General features: G+C 41.1%; 1 protein-coding gene across 13 annotated transcripts in view; it reads left to right on the forward strand.

The window, feature by feature from the left end:
• Positions 1 to 17,752, forward strand: part of celf2 (cugbp, Elav-like family member 2) — a 237,151-nt gene that overhangs the window by 197,090 nt on the left and 22,309 nt on the right. For 7 of the 13 annotated variants that reach the window (XM_039600910.1, XM_031746367.2, XM_039600911.1 and 4 more), the window contains 2 exons: positions 10,323 to 10,484; positions 14,179 to 14,242. In XM_039600910.1, the coding sequence (XP_039456844.1) occupies positions 10,323 to 10,484; positions 14,179 to 14,242 (226 nt within the window). Of the gene's footprint in view, positions 1 to 10,322; positions 10,566 to 14,178; positions 14,243 to 17,752 lie in introns of all 13 variants that reach the window. The other 6 variants (XM_039600905.1, XM_039600908.1, XM_039600909.1 and 3 more) reach the window with 1 other exon arrangement.

Genomic DNA, 17,752 nt, shown 5'->3' on the forward strand with positions numbered 1-17,752 from the left:
TGGGGACCTAGTCGCGGCTCTTTTGTGTCCCCCCCCTCACCCGAGTTTTTGGGGCGCCCTTGTCAGCATTGTCAGGCCTGGTGACAGGGCAGGATGACAGGAGTGTGATTGGGGAGAGAATTACATGGTATAAGACGAGCACGGCGTGTGTGAACCCCTGCGAGTCAGAGAGAAAGAGACAAAAAAAAGCGGTAATAACAGGCTGTGTTAAGGGAAAAAAAGAACGAGTGGCATTCACCCCCGTAGCCCCCTCATTAGAGCTGATCATGATAATCATGGCTGCTATTGATGTGCTGTGACCCTGACGTGGGGAAAACGCATGCTCCTCCCTCTGTCTGTCTATCTGTGAGTGTGTGTGTGTGTGTGTGTGTGGTTTCTCTGTTTATGTTGCCACACTGTGAATATCAGTGTCTGTGTTGATTTATGTGGCCGAGCAGCAGCGGTGTCTGTCTTTCTGAGTCGAAGGAGCGACGCTCCTCTCCGACGGCGTTAGCATTAGGCTAGAATTATCCTCGCTCCGAGCAAGTTGTCTGCCACAGTGGGGCCGGTAAACACTTCCAGTGCCCCTTTGCTTTTATCATGCACACAGGAAAAGGGGGAAAAAAAGAAGCTTTAAACCATAACACAACGATATTACAGTGGACAATGGCAAAATACCTTCATTTCCATTTGAAAACAAGCTGTCTAGCCCCAGGCGGACCTAAATTGCCGCATCCGTTTGTTAATGTTCCTCAGTTTTGCAATTTAAAAGTAATTACTTCGAGTCCGAATGAGGGAATGAGGTCTGGTAAATAGAGTTTGGTTATTGTCTTGGCTCTATTGCACCCCACTGTCTTAGATAGAGAAAGATTGTGTGCACGTGATGCGTGTGTTCGTGTGTCTGTGTGAGTGTATTCCCCGTCACGTACGCGCCACATGTCACGAGGAAGAAGTAAGGCAGCCCGGGCGCTCCATTCGTTGATGGCCCTGTCACTGTCATATCCATTCTCATTACGGCGTGACATTCAGGTACACGCTGGCACACGTTTGTACACACACACACACACACACCCTTGCTCCCTGAATGTTAGGTCGTAATGAAAGTGGATATGAGCGGGACAGGTAATTCACTGTCGAACCTCTAAAGACACACACGGAGAAAAGTGGGTCGCCTTCGTTGTGCTTTATTTGTGCTTTACATTATTCACTCCTTTTATAAAGACTCATTTAGCACTCAGGTTCCCCTCGTGCAGCTTTCCATCAACACTGATTTTTCTATTTCCCACCTTTTTCCTTTTTTCCTTTTCCTACACGAAACTAGAGGGACACTTGTGTATTATCCTGCGCTTGCTGCATGCATGCACACACACCCCCTCCGACCCCCCGCCGGAAATACAGAAGCGTTCAAGCGCATTTAGACGAGAGCTTAAGTAGAGCATGAGAGAAAACACAGCAGTGTCTGTTTAAACAGTGAACAAACACATCTGTCAACTGTAGTGAAGAGCAGAGACAGATACAGACTGACAGTGGGAAGAAAATAGGAGATTAGATTAATCAGGGGCTGATGTTGACACCGTATAAGGCTGGATGATCCCATGTTTTATTTTAACAGAAGGAGTCTGAGTTAGCCTAACTTACCAGTCTCGAGTATTTGTCACAAAATGCCAGATTCGTCTTTGTTTTCCAAATAGTCTCAATTTACTCTGAATTTAGTCACAGTTTACTATGTATATGCGTGTTCTAGAGTGTATATGCTCTGTCGGTGTTATAAGTACCATCTAAGACTAATTTAAGCTGAAGTGTTGATTCAGCTGTAGGATCAGTCTGGAGGCTTCAGTTTGTCGTGCTGTTCAGTCGCGCGCTGTTTTACACCGACAGGTGATGTGTGTGTCCACACTTGCTGACAGGAAACACAATCCAGTCGCCCGGTTCTGATGTTATCAGCTCAATGAACGGCCAGTAGGTGCAATTCTTCGTCTAATAGCAAACTCAGAAGGTGGTTTTCAAACATTGTAGGCACTCCAGCTTGTGCAGGAGACCTCTAGTGGTAGTTTGAAGAAGTGCATGTAAGATTTCCAAAGGTAAATAAATGTCTTGGTGATCAAGGAAAAGGATACTCAAGAGCCCTTTTTGCATTATACACACATTCATAGAGCACATTATTAAATGCAGTTCATCTACCACACAGTAAATATGCATCGGGGGAAAATTGGGGTTCAGGGATCAAACTACCCACCTTCTCATCAGCAAACAACCGATTCTACCTTCTAAGACATAGCCATCCATATTTTTGGAGCCTGAAACAAACCTGAAGACAACTGCTAGGAAAGAAAAAGCAAGCCGGTTGATGTGCCAAGCTCACACGATGTTTTGTTGCTCTTAATCTGAAGGACGGATTAGCCACCATCGAATGAGGCTACATCCTGCCACAGAAAGAAGGAGGAGCCTGGCATGTGTGGGACTGGTAACGGCTTGTAATGGCTTTTCAGTGAGCTGATAACATTCAAAACTGGAGGTAGAATTTTGCACCACTTTAAGGTTGAAAACGATTAAAAGGTTGGATTGATGTCTCTTTTAGACAGCTTTTATAAACTTCTGGGAATCTCCAAATGGACACAAAGCAACGTCCTTTTCTGCATAATATAAACTTCTAATATATATATATATATTAATAAAGAGCCAGGAAATTAATTCATTATAGATTTAATTCACTGTAATGGAAATGTTTTACACTATTAAGATAAAAAAAAACAACAATGATTTAAACTGGTGAAAAACTGAGACAGTCTATAAATAATAAAGTGCGAAGCTAAAGTGGAAGGAGAAGTTTAATCACATGCAACAGCGAACAGTTAAACATGGCACGATTTAAAGAGGGAGTGCTTTTCCAAGTATGTAATGGATTGCTTGGATTGCGTTGGACTGATTTTGACGGTTCCTTCTGAGTGAGTAGGCTGGGTTTTGGGGACAATGAGTTGAAACAACATGCACAAAGAGCTCAGACGCAGACACCTATAGGTATCGGGGGCTCCTGGCTTCCTATTAGCAGGGTAAGTTAACATGGTTTGACATTTGAAGGCTATCCGAGAGGTAAATAAATGAGATGGAGAAGGCTCAGAGCGCATAAACTCTCTTGAAAGCTATGAGAGATTGATTTTCAAGGTAAACGGACCGGAGCTTATAAGTTCAGTTCGCGCGTGTGCATCTGAGCATTTTGGGAAAGATGGGAAGCGATGTGTAATGCTCTCTTCACGGTTGTCTCAGAGCGTTGGCTTCAGGGAGCGTAGTTGGCTTTATTAGCTGAGTGAACTCCTGGTTAAGTCGATCCAAGTCACAGACAAAAGTTTCACTTTTTTTCCCCTTTTTCTTAAGGTAGACTGATCGATACGCTGTAATTACATCATTTTAAAGTCGGATACCGTAATTACAGCAGGTGATCATTGCAGTGTCATTTTGAGACCACAGGCTGTCATGCCATCGGCCTACACAGACCCATCTGTCAGTCAGGAACTGTGGCGTGACACCAGGGCATCAAGCATATGCAGCGCAGGTGAAATTTCTGAGGCATATTTTAAGAGGTTTTATCAAGCGCACTCAACCTGCTGCATGATGGCAGCACTGACATCTATATTTCAGCGCAAATGCTGTTACGATATCTGTCTGAGACGGGCATTTCTGTGTAGGAGATTTGTCAAAAGATTGCAAGAAACAGACAAAAATAGCATTTCAGAATAGAGTGTTTTCCCCCGTAGAAGCATCTTCTGGTAAAAAATTCTCCCATGAGACTCGGAGCGCTTTATTTTTTATTTTTTAAGATGTGAAAGTTGTGCAATATGGGAGACTTGACTGACTGGAGTTGAAAATCTGTATCCTGAAAAAAGCTGAAAATGGGAATCGATGCTTCACCTCCAGCACCGAGTACACAACACATTGCTGTTGTTGAATATGAACCCAGAGACCATTTAAGGCAAAACAGGAACGTTTCTTTTTATGACCACACATTAGTATTCATATGTTGGGTAACATTAGTTGCCTGTTATTAATAAATGCAGTGTATTCTGAGGAGCCGACTGTCCGCGGGAGACTCGTGAAATATCCCGTAAGCGAGATGAAGCCATTATGTCGCCCCCTGCTGTTTGTGTTCAAAAGCGGGCAATTTAAAGCAAATCAGATGGTTTACAAATTTAGATTTACTCAACATGAGGTGTAATTACACCCAGCAGAAAGGTTTTTACAGACTCCCATCATCAGCAGATACTGATAAACACTGGTGGCCTCATCAAACACTCTGAAATGGACTTAAATAACAGAGGCATGATGGGTGGTTGGAATCGGGATAATTCCTGAGAGAAGTGACCCTCAGTGGTTGTTATAGGTGGCCATAGGTAGTAGATGGTAATTTTAGAAGAAATGGCAGAAGACTTTGGGCTTTTATATTTTTAATTTCTTTTTCTTTAACCTGTTAAAATTTTAATTCCAGAAAATTCATCCCGATAATCTTTTTGGTCTGTTGTCTGGAGCTGCTGTCTTGGGCTCCTTACTGCCAGCATAGCATCATTTAAACACCACAGCCTACCTGAGTATTGTTGCTGATCACATCCATCCTTTTATTCTGCTTCCAGCAGGCCAATGCACCAGGTGTCAAATCATCTTACAATGTTGTTTTTTGAGCATGACGATGAGTTCCCTGTACTCAGATGGCCTCCACACTCACCAGACCTCAGTCCAATAGAGCACCTTTGGACATGTGGTGGAACGGGAGAGTCACATCATGGATGTGCAGCTGACACATCTGCAACAACTGTGGGATGCTGCCGTGTCTATATGGACAAAAAACAGTATTGTTGGATTGCAGGCTGCGATGTTTCCTCTAAATGTCCTTATAAGGGCAGTGTTGGTTAGACCGTCAGACACCACTGTTTGTCACAGGGTTGTGTACAAGGTGTCCTTGTCTAAAGTAGGGCTTTAATCTAAAGGCTCTGGTGAAAGAAGGAAAGACTGACGTCATGGTTCAAGTGCAGGTTAACCTGTCACCATCTTTTGTTGCCTATTAATCTTTTGTGCCACTGTGAAGCTTACAAGATATGCAGATTTCAATGGAATATGATGGAAACTACCAGAATAGAAAGGAAATGCAGCTGCAGTAAAAACTATGAAATTACTTGCAAATGGGGAAGAGTTATTTTTCATTGTTGCAGAGGGATGAATATGATAGAACATGAAAGACACGTGTAGCTAAAAATGAGATGTATGCATCTCTACTGAAATTGCAGTTAATGATTTTAACAGCTATGGGATAAAAAGAGAAGACAGACGAGTGTAAGGAGATTATCGCACCAGACTATGACAAAAGATTTAATAGTCCTTTTATACTTGCCATAGTTAGTTAGCGAGGGGTTGGAAGGTTCTTTTTTCTGTCACAGGTTAATTACCAAAACTGTAAAATACACAATGTGTGAGTATTTGTATTTTTAGTTACATATACAAGTTACAAGTCCAAATTTTTTTGGAATACAAGCACATCATTACTTGTTTACATTTATGGAAGTATCTAAAAATATGCCCATCAAGCCACAGCATCAACTGTGCTATATGAAAAATTAAGTGTATCCAGTGCTTTTAATAGTAATTCAAAGTGGATTTTTGGATGCTGAATATAACAAAATGACACTTCACACAAACCTCTGCGCAAACAGTTCGACACTGAAATTGTGGATTGATCCATAAAGCTATGATGTATTTTCAAATCCTGCAGTTTCGCTCACTTTTCTCCAGACTCTCACCTTTTTGTCCTGTTTCTATTTTAAGGTGAAGTTGAATCATATACCTCTAGCTGCCCAGAAACAGTGAAAGTTAGTCATAATTGCCTAAATTGCCATGGCTTCTTTTTACATATATTTATAATAGACTTATAATCACACCATGCGAAGTTTAAACTTGAGATATGTAGTCCATGTAGTCCAATTCAAAAGATGACTGCTGCAGAACAATTTCCAGAGAGTCATCAGTGGAGATTGATAATCTGCATTTTTAGTCCTGAGCTTTTCTCTTTGTTATCTGGCAGAGAAATGTATCACATGGCTAGGCAGAGAGACAAAACTGGGAAGGATGTTAGAGACGGATCAATGGATGAAAGTTCATGAAGTGCAGAGGATTAATATGGTGGAAATTAGGGTAGCTATGAAGAGGATGAGGAGTGGAAAGCTAGGTGGTCCTGATGAGATACCTGTGTAAACATGGAGATGTCCAAGAGAGAAAAGTCAGCTGAAGCAAGACAAAATTTGTGTGTGAATGAGAGGGAGATGGGTTGTCCATCTTCTTTCTTTCTTGGATGAAGTGGGTAGAAATGAGTGTCAGGGGCATGAAGAGGAAGATTTACAAGATGGTCAACTTGCTATGATGTGTGTTTTGAAGGTGGTGGAGCTCACAAAAAGACAGGAGGCCGAGCTGGAGATGCTAAGATTTACATTGGGAGTAACCAAGATGGACAGGATTGGAAATGTGTACATCATCCGATGGACATCTCAGGTTGAGAGGAGGGATAGTGGATGTACCGGACAAAGGATGTTGAAGATGGAGCTGCCAGGCAGGAGGAAAAGAGGAAGACCACAGAGAAGGTGGATGTTGTGAATGAGGACATAGAAAGGGTTGGTGTGACCTAAGGGATTGTAGGAGCAGGGTGAGATGGAGGCAGATGGTCCACCATGGTGACCTCTAAAATGAGGTCATCATGGTGAATACCGGGATACAGATATTAAATGTTCCTGCCTTTCTTCTTTCTAGTGCAGTAACAGTCTGTGTTATTGAAGAAAAGGTAATAGTCAATTGAATTCACCGGGCATGAGCAGGGCGCACGAGGTCCAGTGTTCTGCCTGTTGCACTCTTTATCCATGCAGCACCATCACTGAAGCCAGAGTACTCCAGAAGTGAGACCCCATCTGAGCATGTAGTTCACAAGGACCAGCTGGACAAAGTCCCGACTTAATCCTCCTGACACTGCCTGGAGTTCATCTGTCAAAACAGCTTCTGATATACATGGCTTTCTAGATGCTTGTTCATCTCAATCAAGGCTGATTAGCTCTTTAGTCAGAGAGTGTTTTTATATGAAAGTTCGAGCTGCTGCTAATCTTTGATGAATTTTTTAAAAATCCCCTTAAGGTAAAACCAGGATAGTTTGTTTCTTTGAGCAAAACTAATAGATGGCATGAGCTGCCACTTTCTCTCCATGTATCCTCAGCATTTAGGGGCGAAGTTAACCAACGAGGCAATCACCTGAAAAACAGCTTCAAAGTGCAGCCGGCCTTTCGGGGATAACCGGCAGCATCAGGCGTAGATGCCTGTGGCCCTCAGCCTTCCTCCCAGAGCAGGACTCTCATTCCGGGCTGCATTTCCCCTCACTCACAAGGTGTCAACTGGAGTGATGAGATATTTAGCAGAGCGGGATAGGGAACTCGGTTCTCAGGGGGAATCGACTCCAACGGCGAGGCCCCGACTAACCCTCGCCCTCCCAATACAATTCTCCCATCGTCTCCTCTACTTTATCTGTCGGCGGTCAGAATGAAGAGGCAAAATGACCAGTGGAGAGACAGAGTAAATATGGCCGAGGCGCCGTCAGACAGGAGACGAGCTCATTCAGCTGATAAGTCAGGCCCCGGCCCACAGAAGAAGGGCAGTAACACACGGAAACAGACACATACAAGGAAGCAGATACACTGGATGTTCTATCTGACAAAGAAGGTCTGCTTTTAAATTACACAGAAACTCTAGTTTTTTATGTTGCTCAGGATGTGATGTGTATTCTGTCATTGGTCAGACTGTGAGTGGTACTATACCTTTTCTGCCGAACATAGTAAGAGAAAACACAGAGCTTTAAAAAAAAAAGCATGCGTCTGTATTCTTCGATGTGTTTGTTATAAGAATGAAGCTGCTGAACCAATCAAAGTCATATCAAAATGATTCCATGCTGTGTCTCAATTTACACCGAGATTAAAGGCATAATATTTGGTGCAAAAGCCAACAGCCATCAGTTGTGATGATGTGATGTTGGTAAGAGATTAATTCGGCTTTGCTATTCTATTTCATTTCCCATTAAAGTTTTAGGCTAGACTCTTTATTTTTGACAGTCATACTGTCAAAGCGTAGGCATACGCTTCTAAAGGTTTTAGTAATAATCATTTTGATTATTAATAGATTATTTTGGATGATATTTAGGAAAAAAAACTGAGATCAGTGTATGTACGAATAATCCCTGTGAGACAAAAGCTCAGGCTTCTCAGGTTTTTTTCTACTCTTGGATCTCTATGATGTCACAGAGAGGATATCCCTTATTTGGACATCTCAGGCATGCAACTCTGGCTGTGCGCACAGAAGCCCTTTCCACTTCCTGTTTAGACCTTCTGTTTTCAAGAGATCAGCCAATCAGAAGAAAGTTGACTCAAAGGGATAATGGCCCAAATGTATGAGTATCAACACAAAAATGGTGAGGCCTAAAACTCAAGTTTGGGCTGCTTGTTTAGGGTTGGCATGCCCTTAGTTTTTAGCATCTCACTCCTAGCATCGTGTTAGCATCGGAAACTGATATGTTTTCTTTTCAGGGATGCAAAATTGTGTCCAGAAAGGGTGCAGATTATATGTTACTGTCGCATTCTTGTCCCTTCACTCAGTAAATTTAAAGTAAAGTGCATATTTTCACTCCCTAAATGTTGGGGATCGTTCTTCTGATTTTTTCCTGTGCCCCTCACTAAATGATCTCAGACACCTGTTTAGCAAACACGCATGAAAAGGCCGGTTTGTCCGACAAACTCGTTACTCTGGAACACCCGGTACTGCCAAATCTAAATAAATGCAAATGGAAATCACGGTGTTATTTTTACCAAAGTGGTCCTGACTGAAGTGTGAATGCTAAAAGCTAGTTTCACAGTACACGCTGTGATCCACAGTGAAGGAAGGAAGTGCAAACGCTCACTCGCTTTCACTCTTGCACAAAATACCTGCACCGGCACACACAACCGTCATACAGCACATCTCCGCTCCAAAACGTGTGCAGCGCTATCTGCAAAGTAGCCAAATCCCTTCTCTCCCCCGCCGAGTGCGGATCGTGCCTCAAACTAAATGTTTCAATCAAAAGGTTTTTATCCTCCTGTGGCAGATTGCCTTTGTTTTCGAACGGATTTGCCCCTAGTTAGGCTTTGATTGCGTTGTGTGAGTAATGGTGTGGTGTGATAGATTATGACTTGCCGTCTCAGCTTCGTTTCAACCGGCACCGCAGCTTTCATCAGGAGCGTTGTGGGTTTTGTCTCCTTCGTGTCATAGTTGTTAGCGAGCATGTTGGACGTCTGATTTGTTACCCAGCTTCAGTGTGCGTACGCATTCATCTCTCTCACGCACACATGCTCGCACACACACTGCCGCTGCTCTGAGGTAAGAATTCGGACAATTAGATGCCGTTCTAGTGACCGTTAAAATCTCTAAATCTTTCTCTTGCCCTCTCAACCTCTCTTCCTAGTCGCCCAAATCACTCTCTCTCTCTAGGTCTTTTTCCCCCTCTTTCACACATATTAACACACTCACACACAGACACACACAGATCAAGTCTCTCTTCATATGAGATGATGAAATAGTTGGAGAACTCGGGAAATCTGTTTCTGGTGATACCGTTTTGGACTCAGAGATAACTGAGCCCTTTTGGGGGAAAGAAGAAAGCCCACCGGCTTTAGACTCAGGTTTCCTGTGTGACTGTGTGTGCGTGTCCTGTGTCCCTGAGTGAGTGTGTGTGAGTGAGTGTGTGTGTGCAAGAGAGGACTTTTTAATTGAGAATATTTTTTTTTAGGTTTGTTAATACAAAGTGTTTGTGGATGATTTCAGGTGTGTATCATCACTGTAGACATGTGGTTTGTTGCCTTTTTTGTGTTCACTCAGTACAACAATTATTACAGGTGTGTTTGCAAGCAACAAAGTATCCGAACAATCCTTTGACTCCTTTTCTCTTTCTTCTCCCATTTCCTCTCCTGCCTGAACTCCTCTCCTTTCCTGTTTCCTCACTTCTCCATTTCTGTTTTTCTCTTCATCTCTTCTTCCTCCCTTCTCTCTCATCTTGGCTCCTCTCTCATTTCCTTCCATCCTTTCATCTTCTTTTTTGTCTCCTTTCCTCTCATCTTTGGGGACTTGTGGCCTTTCTATACTTCCCTTTCATCTTCTATCACTTCTTTATTTTTTATCTCACTTCCTTACTCTCTTCTTCCCTTTTCCTTCCCTTCTCCCTTTCTTCATCCTTCTCGTTTTCCCTTTCTTCCTCTCCTTCCCTCCCCTTCTTTACGCTCCTCCTCATCCTCCCATCTCCGCAGGGCTGCTCATCTCCCATCGTGGTGAAGTTCGCCGACACGCAGAAGGACAAGGAGCAGCGGCGTCTGCAGCAGCAGCTGGCGCAGCAGATGCAGCAGCTCAACAGTGCGACCACCTGGGGGAGCCTGACGGGCCTGGGCGGCCTCACCCCGCAGTATCTGGCTGTAAGGAGCGCCGCCGAGTCGCCCACCTCCATCACCTCCTCCACAACCCCTTACTGCAGCCCCGTGGCCAACTCAGCAGCAGTCAGTGCCCCCAAACAAGAACAATCTAACTCAAAAAAATCTATCCAACATAGGCCTGCCGTCTTCTCCTTCTTCACTTCTTCCTTTTGTTCTGTAATTCCTTTTTTAGAGCTGCCATTGTTCCTCTCCTTTATCTTACTCTTGGGAATGTTGCGCAGTGAGGAAATGGGGTCTCTGAATTAAGGTTGCCAGAAGACGATCTTTCGTGTTCGATATCTGAAAAATTTTCAAATGCAGGGATGCACGTCCTGTTTCTGAATTTCTTATGAAGTTCTCATTGCGATGACGTTCACAGATCTGCGTTCCATATTAAATTGGAGGTGGAAAGCCAGAAAGTAGAAAAATCAATAGTTTAAAACAGTTTAGTTGTTGAATTTTTAACAAATAATAGAAACATAGTTAATTAAATCATAATTATATTTCGTCAGGAATATTATTTAATTAATGTATAACTATGTCAAGGGATTCTAAAACAACTGTTTTATGATCAGTTTATTGTTTGTGTAGATTACAGCTGAAAAGTGACATTTTATACTAAAAATGTCATTTTTGAGCCCGTTCTGGTCCTCAGGTCATCAAATATTACATTTAATTTAAAGCTGATACTCGTGTGATGCACTTGTCATATTTGAATCAAAACCGCAATATTTTCACAATCCTAAGTGAACAGCTAGACGAAGCAAAAGTAAACAACTGCTAGCATCAGAGCTTCAAAATAGCCATCTAAATAATGTCCTTACCTCAGTTACCTTAGTCATTAATGTAGTAATCTACAAATTAATAATTAACCAGCTAGTAAAAAAATGATAATAATAATAATAATTAGCATTTCACTATTTGTTAAGGGTAAATAACTTTTACATCCTATATTGATGTATTTTGTTTTTTAGTTTCCTAAAAAATTACAAATTACAATGCAATAGCAATGTAGCCTCAAAATTATATTAAGAAATTTTAGGCAAATGTGCGCTAATAGTTATGATTATGCTATGATGTGCACTGTATAACATTACATTTTAGCGGTTGACTGATCACACATTACCTGATCGGAAGAATCAAGAATCAAACTTACTATTCCAGCGACGTGGCATACGTCATATAAAAGCACAAAAATAGCCTAGCTAATGTATGCCCTGGAAATGTTGTGCAAATGTGTAATGTGACTACCTGAATGAATGAATGAATGAATTGAAATTTATTTCAGTCAACAACAACACAACAAATTATAATTTTACATAAAAGTACTCAAATAGTAACCGAAAAAGGAATAGGCTGAAGCCTTGTGGCTTATACTTATCCTATCCTTTACCCCCATAGAAATAATCAAATCCTTAACCAAGAAAATAAATAGCATTGATAAATAAGTTGTATAACAGTTTGAAAAGAAAACAATGATAACCAACTTGTAAATCTTTAAGAGCTTCACATGTGCAAGATTATTACTTGAAAACTGAGAAATATTTTCCACCTGTCCTTTAACTATGTAACCGTATCAGTAATTCCATCCGGCGTTTGCTCTTCCTGTCATACGGAAAGCAACTAGCGAACGCTCCAGACATGCTTGGTTATCTTTGTAGCTGCTAGCATCTCTTCCTCTTGTGCCATCATCTTGACAGTGTGTTTTTGCTTCAGGTAGCAAAGAAGAACTATTGTTTCCACCTTTAGTGGGAACAGTTTTCTTTGATATTTTACAAAGTATTGCGCTTTGAGGTCTGTCCTATTGTAGCTCCCTTTTTAAATGCTAAATCTTCATCAGAGGCTCACACCCTTCTCTCGCTCTTTTATGTAAATGCACGACATCTCTGTGCCGCTGATATCGAGACATATTACAGTATCATATGGAAAAGTATGTTACTAGGGTGTGAAGACTAACGAACACGTTATTTAATTGTTTTGCCGACAGATGTGTTGAAGCTGTATCCAGCATGTAGATCGTGTCTGTACATAATCTGGCAAGTTGGGTAACGCGTATGTATTAAAATGATTCAAAATAAAGTTGAGGATGACGCAAATTATGGGATTTTCCAGAAGATAAACCAAAAAGTGTTTGAATGGAGTGTTAGAGATAATCCTGAACAGATTTTTGAAACGTTTTGTGGATCTTGTTCCCCAAAATTTGTTAGCATGAATTATAAATTTGAGGTTTTCTGCTAATGATAATAATTATCCGTTTTCTATTTTCAAAAATAGTTATCAGTAATCCCAGTAATAGAGGAAAAAATGGCAAAGATCTTACAGGGTTCGTTTCTTTTCCCAGTTATTTGCTCCTGTCACTTAAATCCTTCCATCTTGGTGCAACACACGAGTATAGAACCTTTTGTGAAGGTCTAAAGCAGGGGTCCCCAATCCCAGTCCACGAGGGCCGGTGTCCCTGCAGGTTTTAGATCTCACACTGGATCAACACACCTGAATCACATGATTAGTTCATTACCTGGCCTCTGGAGAATTCCAAGACATGTTGAGAAGGTAATTTATCCATTCAAATCAGCTGTGATAGATCAAGGACACATCTAAAACCTGCAGGGACACCGGCCCTCGTGGACTGGGATTGGGGACCCCTGGTCTAAAGGAAAACTATTCAGTGAACGACAGCTATGTAGTCATTACTTTAAACTTCAAAAAGTATTAATCAAAAATGGTTAGTAGATAATTTCAAGGATGCAGAGGCGCTTGCCTGATGTCCTCTTTGAAAATTTATAATGTCTAAATTTTGTGGATTTAAACGGGCGTAAAAATAATACTGGAGGTTGGCGTGGAGCGTATGGGAATCGTCTGATGCCCAATTTAAAAACTGCTGCAGCAGAAGCTCAGCTGCGCAGCTTCTAAAACACTCGCCGGCTGATTTTTTGATTGGGAAGTTTCTCATTTTATGCTAGGGTTCAGAGACCCTCCTCTCCTCCTTCCTCAATAGCTTCGGGGAACTAACCCTTGACTCGTTGCTCTTTAGTTTCTAATTTAACAACCTAAACCGCCGTTAAAATACACTTCTTAAATGTCGGAGATTTGATTCCCATTTTGTTTGATCCCAGCTGCAATTTGCACCTCTCCTTTGAGCGAGGGTAAAACAGAGCTCAGACAAACATCTCTCCCTTACTGTATATCGATTTATTTGGAGCTAAAGGTGGGGCGTTGAGATAAAAATTGTTTTGCGAATCGAGTTCCCAGATTTTTCTGCGCTTTCAATCCCTTTTTCTCAGTCCTTTCAAACGATTAAGCTCTATTCTGGGAAGGAAAAGAAAATATCACACAATAGAAACAAGATGTTAATTTGCTGTTAATTCAAGTCTTTGAAGGATGAGTTTTTGACAGCATCAGTATTCCACTTTTGTTTTGGAATCTAATTAGTCGGCTAGATTAGAGCTTTCATGCTCAACTTGTCTGGGAGAATCACGGTGGAACACAAACAGTGTTTGCTTAGAGGAGAGATCAAACTATATTAGCAGCTCATTTACTCATCGAGCACTGATGCAAAAACCACACTGCTAAACCGCTCATTACAAGTTTAGCTCTCACTGTTGCATAGTATAGACATATATTCAGCTGTCGGTATCCACTGGCTCACTTTCTTCTCCTCTTTTTCCCTTCTCCTCCTCTCCTCTCTTTCTTTCTCCAGTTGCTTCAGCAAGCAGCCTCCTCTGGTAACCTAGGAGCCTTCAGCGGGATCCAGCAGATGGCCGGTGAGTCAAAAATCAGTCGATAGACTCACAGATCTACCACGGCAGTGGACTCTTTGTTGCGCCTCTCTGTTTTTTTTTTTTCCACAGACTTCTAAAACAGGACCAAAGAGCATAACAGATGAACTCGCGTGGTGGAGTTAAGAGAGATCTTTGCCCTGAAGATTTATTAACTGTTGCTAAGATTTGTCTTGATCTTTTAATGAGGCCAGACAAGAGTTGTGCCCTGGGCGTGTAACAGTAGCACTGAGGCTTTGTCGGGGATGGATGAATCACAGAAAGGAGGAAAGAGAAAGAAAAAGGAGCGCAGAAAATGGTTAAAAGTGGGCACCTTTGGTGGATTTGTTGCACTGCAGGCTGGCGCCATCTACTGCTCTCTTCCTGTGGAGGGCCTCTGATCTATCATCTTCACTTCCATATTTTCTTTCATGAGTATCTGCAGGTTCAAAGCAAAGTTAAGCCTTTTATTCCCTCTAAAGGAATTGAGCTTAGGGAAGACAGTACAAGGGAGCAGGCTAAACATTTTTAACTAGTAGATATCGCTGCAAAACTTCCTTTCCTTCCTTTTGGAAAAATATTTTATGTATTACACATTTTCTGGTTTAAATATGAAAATGATTCATTATCTAAAGATGTGGCAGCTTACACTTTTCCAGAACAGAAATTTAAACACTAGATAAAGCCAGGTTAAAAATGTACTCTTTAATTTAGCTGGAACGTGACTGTCCAAAGGCTTTTTTTTCTTCCAGCAGCCAGAAAAAAATACAATTTGGCATTTTTGGGAATAAAATCTTGTATAAATGAGGCTCTGAATCACATTTGAGTAAAAATATTTCCATAAAAATATTTGATTTGATTTGATTTGATATACCTTTATTAGTCCCACAAGGGGAAATTTCAGCATATAATCAGGAAGTTTCCTAGATGTAAGTGCTAGTGAATTTAATGTAAATTTGCATTCTGTGTATTACAAATTATTCTATGTATTACAAATTATTCTATGTATTACAAATTATTGGCGACCTGGAGGATTTTAACAAGCCTGTATCACCGTGAAACTTTCACAGCTGGTTACTTACATGTAGACAATTATTTCTGTGTCAGAACTTTACTACAAAATTATTTTTAAATTTATAGATTAAATATTACATGCCTAAATATGTGCTGACTTGCATACTATTCTTGAATGGAAATTCAAATATTGAATAAAGTTCACCGAGAGTCAAATATTTTAACAGAAGGGATTCTGTCAAAAAATTTTATCACTTCATAAAACAAAAAACACTCAGCCAGAGAAGGTCAATTTTTTTTCATGAGTTTTAGCAATAAAACCTCAGTAATACTTGGCTCTGAATGTTGGATCCTAGTATTTATGGGGAGAAATTTAAACTTATATTATTCACTTACATTAACACAAATATTTTCCATGTTGTAACCAGTCTGACATTTGTATGTTTATGTTTTTATGCAAATCAGGCATTTATCCATATAAATATGTGCCAGTTTACATTTTTTCCCAAAACAGAAACTTAAACAGTGCATGAAGTGGAAATACATTGAACGGCAAATGTCTTTTACTCCCAGCAGACAGAAAAAAAGTACATTTTTGGCATGTTTTTGAATATAATGCTCTATAAATGAGGCCCTGATGACCTATAAGCAGCATAGCATAATTAAATTTCCTTAATAGCTTACTTACATTAACACAAATATTTTCCATGCTGCAAGCGTTCTGAAATTTTATGTTTAAATCTGCAAATTAGGCAATTATCTACCTAAATATGCACTAATTTCTCCAGACCAGAAAACCAAACTTCAGATAAAACCTGGAAATCTGCTAGAAATAATCAAACATTTTGATTTTATTGGATGCTCTAAAAATCAGGATGACATATGAACTAACTCCTTAGAACTACTTAGAACTATACTTAGAAATAAAATTGGGAGGTTTGTATGTAACTAAAGTAGATGTTAGGCTTAAAGTATGTTAAACTATAATTTTTAATATTTTAGTATTATTATTTTTAGTATTTACAGGGAGAAATTTTCATTATCAGGAAACTTCCCCAGGTGCTGACTTACATTTGGACAATTACATGCAGATGAGGCATTATCTCATTAAATATGCACTAATCTGCATAATCCTTCAATAGACAAAGCGTAGTAAAATAACAGCCAGTGAAGGTTTTCCAACACGTGAAGACAGGAAATGAAGCGGTATGGGACAGTAATTCTCCTAAGTGAAGCTGCAGCAATAAAAAATGCATATTGTATTAACCCAGTTCTGTATTAATCTAAGCCTTGAGCTCGCCAAGAAGCTCTGCTATTAAATGTTGAACAAGATAAAATCTCTGTATTTAAGAAATATAATTTTTAGGGCTTTAAAATTTGGGTTATTTAAGACTTTCAGGCGCTCGTGGATACTCATCATCTCAAACTTCTTCTCTCTTTCCATTAAACTCGTCTCCTCTTTCTCGCGTTTTTATTTTAAGCCTCCTTTTTGCAGATTCTCCCCCACCTCCCACCCTCCTCACTCACAGTTTCTTCATCTCCCCTTTACGCCTCCCTCCAGCCTTCGCACTCCGACTGTTCTGCCCTCCTTTGGTTCGCTTTCTTCGCGAGGTGTCAGCTTTTAATTGTATGTTGTTTAGCGCGCATAAAGAAACTGCCAAAGGATCCGAGCGTGATAAGACTTTTTTAAAGTGGCGAGCCCCGTCTTGTCTCCTCTCGTGTTCTGTCACGTTCCCCTGAGTTGCAGTGCCTCGCAGTTTCCCCGCAGCTGTTTAAAATTTTCTGCCGTTGGGCTCAAACATACATTTTCCTTTCGAATATACACTCACGCTGACAAATAGGCTTTGGGATTTGGAGCGGCGAGTGAGTAACGGTGTCTGAATCTGGAGATCTGTTGGTCCTCCATCTGCGATGCGGAGCGCGAGAAGGGAGAGGGAGCGAGTATTAGTGATTGGCAGGAGATGTGAGACAGCTGAATGACATCTGGTCCCAGTCTTTAACACGAGGAGCTGCAGAGCTGAGAGGCTTCAATTACACCAATGAGCATTCAATTAGATCAAGCCAACGGCAGCCTGGTGCAGGCCGGCGCTGCCATACAAGCTGCAGGGAGCGCACACGCACACACGTGCATCCCTGCACACATATGTACTCACACACTCGCGAACCATCTGGCCGGCCCGGAAACCCCGGCCCCGATGTGGGAAATAGAATGAATTTGTCTCATGCGATCTCTCTTTCTTTGTCTCCGCTTTATTCCTCTCTAGCCCAGTTATTTTTTATCTCTTGGCCTGCTCCTTTTCTCCTCATAACTGCCTTGAAAATAAATGCTTGTTCATTGAGGGTGACCGTCTTTGACAAATGCAAGTAAGAATGGGTGTAGAAAGGAAGAAGAAAAGCAGAAAAGAGGTTGCAATGAGTGCAAAAGATAGAGATGGAAAGGGAGCTGCTGGAATTGTCTTTGTCATTGACTGAGGGAGAGAAAAGAAAGGCTGGAAAGATGGA

Source organism: Oreochromis aureus, linkage group 17 (genome assembly GCF_013358895.1).
Source record: "Oreochromis aureus strain Israel breed Guangdong linkage group 17, ZZ_aureus, whole genome shotgun sequence".
Lineage (NCBI taxonomy): Eukaryota > Metazoa > Chordata > Actinopteri > Cichliformes > Cichlidae > Oreochromis > Oreochromis aureus.